A 5,000-nucleotide genomic window follows, 5' to 3' on the forward strand; every position below is an offset into this window, starting at 1 on the left:
GCCTGCCTCTGCCTCCCAAGTGCTGGGATTAAAGGCATGCACCACCACTGCCTGGCTCCTTCGACCTCTTATTGGGAACAAAAGCAGTGGCCATGCTCCTTAAATGGGTGCTTTGCATTAGTTATTCATTTATTCATCACCATAATCTTTCAGATATAATTATGTTCTCCATTTTATGGATGAGGAAATGAAGGGTTCCCAAGAAGATTGTCAAATGACACAATTAGAAGTCACAGAGCTGAGACTCAAAACCTGACTCTATTCTTCTTACTGGCAGGACAGTCTGGCCTTGAACTCTCAGAGATCTGCCTGACTCTGCCTCCCAAGTACTAGGATTAAAGTCGAAAGCCACCATACCAATCTCTCTCTCTCTCTCTCTCTCTCTCTCTCTCTCTCTCTCTCTCTCTGTGTGTGTGTGTGTGTGTGTGTGTCTTTCTCTGACTCTACTCACTCCTCAATTCCCCTTCCCATGCCCTAAATAAACTATTCTACACTATACCCATCCTATGGCTGGTACCTTAGGGAGAAGGGATGCCTCAGCATGGACTGCCAAGGCACCCCTCCCACCTCACCATACCTGGCTCAACAAAACATATCCTGATTTTTTTTATAAAACACAACAGGGTTTCTCTGTGTAGACCAGGCTGGTCCGTGTGCCTCTGCCTCCCAAGTGCTGGATTTTTTTTTTTTTCTTATTGGATCTTTTTTCTTCCTTTTATCTTGTCCAGCAAGTATTTCTGGAAAAGATGAACAAATGATTGTTAGATAAAGCAAAACAAGGCTGCAAAGGTGAACTGGGACCAGACTGTGTAGTCACATCCAGTAGCAGTGGCAAATCTTTTAAAATACTCCCCCATTCCCTATCCTCCCTCCCTCCCACCCTGACCCCCCACCTCAAGGCTACAACAGAGCCTGTGCTTTGCATGTAAATGCCATTTTGTGTCCTTCAACCTGCTTCTAAGCACACTGCTGCCCTTCACCTCTTTGAAAAGGTAGAGCCCAGGAGCCACCTTAGTGAGTACTGGTGAGACCTTTCAGAGCAGAGGTGCAGAGAATCTGTGAACACGTCAGGTCCCCTGTCTAGAGGGAGGTGTCAGTCCACAAGAGAGGCTCTTTAGGGTGATTGCAAACTAAAGTTAAACAGTGGAAGAATGGCTTTCCAGGATCTTAGGAGTGGAAACACCCCTTTTCATCAGTCCTCCAGTCATGTTATTCCGTTATTCCCTTGTGCAAGAGCACAAGCTGTTGATAGCCCACCCATTCCTTCTATCAACCTGACTCTCCCACCATCATTCACCTCATGTGTCATCCTGCCTCATGTGCCTTGCCCACTACAAAGTCCTGCTTTGCCTGGCATTGTGCCTCAGTTTCCCTACTGATATCCTTTTCTCTGCCCCCTTCTAGTGCTCTCTGAAACCTTTTCTTACTTATCATAGGTCATCTTGTCTTGAATCTGGCCCAAGCCCGGTCCACACTGGTGTTGCCCACTGGCCTTGTGGCTGCAGCTGGTACCATGACAGTGACCCTGTGCAGCAGCCGGGAGTTGCCCTCCAGGCCTGATGGGGTGATGCATGTGGCCCTGCCCACTGTGTTCACCCCACTGGCCCAGCCAAACCTGCCAGGGTCCCCCAGGTCTCCGGGGCTCTGTGACGACAGGTTGGGCCTATGGTGATTCTCTTCATCCCTCCCTCAAGTTCTCTGGGTCTGTTGTGGGAGAGGGAGTCCTAGGGGCTAGACTGAGTGAAGCAGGGAGGGGGCCAGTCAGCCAGAAAGGTTAGTGACTTTCACAAAAGCCTAACACCCCTCCTCATGCTCCCCTCTAGCCCCACCAGCTGCTTTGGGGTAGGCAGCCCTGAGGAGGAAAGGCCGACCTGGGAGCAACCAACTGCCCCTCCGGACGTGTTCTCAGGCCCTGCCCGCTGTCCTGCTCCGTATACCTTCTCTTTCGAGATGCTAGTGACCGGACCATGTCTGTTGGCAGGTGGGCTATCTGGTCTAGCCTAGCCTCCCTGTCATTATTGTCAGACTGGGGAATAATTTGCAGCTCAGAGGCGAGAGGACAGAAGTAAAAAGAAGACAGCTGCCTGTCTTGGGAAGCACTAATTAGTAGTTTTTGGTTTAGCCTGTTTGCTCTTTTGTTGGTTTGAGACAGAGTTTCATATAGTCCAGGCTGGCTCAAACTTGTTATGTAACCAAGGATAACTTTGCATTCCTGAGCCCCCTGCCTCCACTGCCTGTGCCAGACTGGTTTCCACACTAGTTTTAACAATGTCATTAATTTATATACTACTCCATTCATCAGTATCAAGAGAGATACAGTGGTCCTGGTCCATGTAAAGGATTTTCTTTGTGTAAGAGGTGGGGGGGGGGGAGAAGAAGGATGCTAATTGACTATGTAACTTTCTGACCAGCTCCAGCACAGAACTGGGAACTCACCACATTCTAGCCCCTTTAAGCAGATAAGTCCTTCCTTGTCTGTATAAGCCTGTATAAGCCTTCTGTAAGTCTGTATAAGATAAGACTCTGAGCACTCAGCTAAATCAGCTATAATCCCTGCCCGTAGCCACCGTCTTGGGGCCTAAAGTGAAGTGACTTTGACCCCTCTTTACTTCTGTTCCTCAGGCCTGGAGAGCCCCTCTCATGCTCTGCGTGCAGATGCCCTCCCTCATGCCAGCTCTGCAGCAACTATCCGTGTCACCCTGGCAGAGGGCCACCAGTGTGATCGGGCTTTGGAGATCCTCTTGCATCCCAGTGGTGAGAGATGGGGCACACAGTAGGCCAGCACACCCCAGTTGTGAGAGATGGGGCACATAGTAGGCTAGCTCTGATATGCTTAGGAATGGCATGGAAGCAGTTTTCAACGACAGTTCGGAACCCCGAGCAAGACGGGGCCAGGTCATCTTGGAGGATGCTGGAGTCTTCTGAAGACAGAAGGGCTGGTCAGCCTGGGGTTTCAGGGGCAGGGGCTACCTGACAGGGCTGTGCCTCTTCTTTTCAGAGCCCCATCAGCCACACTTGATGCTGGAGACTGGCAGCTTGAGTTCAGCAGAATATGAGGCCCAAGTGAGGGCCCGCCGTGACTTCCAGAGGTTGCAGCAAAGAGACAGTGGTGGGGAACGGCAGGTATGGCTATGTAAGGCCAAGCTTTGGTACTGGCTGAAACTGTACATAAGAAATAGGAAGATGGACCATGTCAGGATGAGGGGCCTCTGTTCTCAGTCTGCTCTCTCAGTAGGTGCTTCCACTATCACAGAGAGCATCCATAGTCCTAGAAAGCCCTGCATGAATCTCTCTGAGATAACCTTTTGAGGGTGGAAGGAGATCTAATGTAGATAGACAACACCCATGCTATCATTCAAAAGAGAGCCCCTCTAAGTGAATCGGATAGAAAAAGTCCCCAAGGCTTGGTCCCTCTGTCCCACCTGGACAGATCTGCCTTGCCCCTGGCTCAGGCTAACGCAGGCTCCTGTGCTCAGGTCTGGTTCCTGCAGCGACGTTTCCATAAGGACATCTTGCTGAACCCTGTGCTGGTGCTGAACTTCTGCCCAGACCTGAGCTCTAAGCCTGGACACCTGAATGCAGCTACCCGGGAGCTCCTCTTCCTGTTAGATGGCAGTGGTGCAGGACACAAGGCATGTGGGGCTCAATGTGGCTACCCTAGGCATGGGAGCAGGGGTTGGCAGCAGCTGAGGTAGGCATAGGTAGCCTTTTGAGGCCAGGAGTTATCTTGTTGCTTAACATACAATCTACCAGAGGGGGAGCACATTTTACCTCTGCCTCTTTCATACATGCACATGTCTTTCCCAGACTCCAAGAGCCACTCTTTTTGACTCATTGAGGCAGGGTCTGTCTATATAACCTTGGCTGTCCTGGAACTCACTATGTATACCAGGTTGGTCTTGAACTCACCTGCCTCTGTCTCCCGAGTGCTGGGATTAAAGGTGTATGCCACCGTCTCTGGTGCCAAAGAGGTCTCTCTTTTCTACAGAGTCATACTCTGTAAGCCAGACACAGAGACAAAAACTTCTCTCTCTCTCTCTCTCTCACATACACACACTCCTCCAGAGAGTCCCCACACCCAAATGTCTCTCACATACTTCAAGGCTTCCGTCTGTTCCCAGGGACCCACTTCCTCATATGTTCAGGGCTTCTCTGGTTACCTCAGCCAGCCCCCTGTTTAACTACAGCTTGAAGAAGATAAACAATCTGGTATTCCTTGTTCTCTACCAGTGCCAGTAGGGCTTCTCATGTTTTTTTCCATTCTGGCTTTCTCCAGGATGCCATTGTTTTGGCTGTAAAATCTCTCCCAGCTCAGACGCTAGTCAACCTAGCCATATTTGGGACATTGGTACAGCCACTCTTCCCAGAGAGCCGGCCTTGCAGTGATGTGAGTATGGGTCAGGCTTTGGGGGGCTCTATGGAGAGGTTTCAGTCCAGTCCAGCCCAGCCCAGCCTAAGACCTCTGTCTCCAGGACACTGTGCAGCTGATCTGCGAGAGCATTGAGACTCTTCAGACTATGAGTGGTCCCCCTGATATGTTGGCTGTATTGGATTGGGCCTTAGGGCAGCCCCAGCACAGGGCCTACCCTCGACAGCTGTTCCTGATCACTGCTGCCTCGCCAACGGCTGCCACCACTCACCAAGCCCTGGAGTTTATGAGGTGGCACAGAGGGGCAGCCAGGTAGAGTGGCAGATGTAACTAGCTAAGACTGATAGCCCTAAGATACTCCTGAATGTAGCAGCTACTTCCCTCCCCTGCCAGGTGCTTCTCCTTTGCATTGGCACCTGCCTGCCGCCAGCTGCTTCATGACTTGTCTGTCCTCAGCAGAGGGCAGGCTTACTTCCTGAGGCCCGGGGAGAGACTTCAGCCTAAGGTGAGTGTGAGCCTATGCTCGCTCACCTACTCCTGGAGGTCTCTCTCTAGAGTTATACACAAAATCTGAAAGGAAGCCTGGTCTTGGCACTCTCACCAGAACTTCCTAGTCCAGTCTCTCTCACCC

The 5,000-nt window shown here is 51.0% G+C and overlaps 1 protein-coding gene across 8 annotated transcripts in view; it reads left to right on the top strand.

The window, feature by feature from the left end:
- The window catches only part of Vwa5b2 (von Willebrand factor A domain containing 5B2), a 15,940-nt gene that overhangs the window by 3,333 nt on the left and 7,607 nt on the right, over window positions 1-5,000 (top strand). For 6 of the 8 annotated variants that reach the window (XM_029470397.1, XM_029470399.1, XM_029470401.1 and 3 more), the window contains 8 exons: window positions 1,437-1,668; window positions 1,824-1,981; window positions 2,623-2,754; window positions 2,999-3,123; window positions 3,477-3,632; window positions 4,277-4,387; window positions 4,473-4,681; window positions 4,763-4,874. In XM_029470397.1, coding sequence (XP_029326257.1) covers window positions 1,437-1,668; window positions 1,824-1,981; window positions 2,623-2,754; window positions 2,999-3,123; window positions 3,477-3,632; window positions 4,277-4,387; window positions 4,473-4,681; window positions 4,763-4,874 — 1,235 coding nt within the window. The remainder of the gene's footprint in view (window positions 1-1,436; window positions 1,669-1,823; window positions 1,982-2,622; window positions 2,755-2,998; window positions 3,124-3,476; window positions 3,633-4,276; window positions 4,388-4,472; window positions 4,682-4,762; window positions 4,875-5,000) is intronic. The other 2 variants (XM_029470402.1, XM_029470404.1) reach the window with 1 other exon arrangement.

Source organism: Mus caroli, chromosome 16, assembly GCF_900094665.2.
Source record: "Mus caroli chromosome 16, CAROLI_EIJ_v1.1, whole genome shotgun sequence".
Classification (NCBI taxonomy): domain Eukaryota; kingdom Metazoa; phylum Chordata; class Mammalia; order Rodentia; family Muridae; genus Mus; species Mus caroli.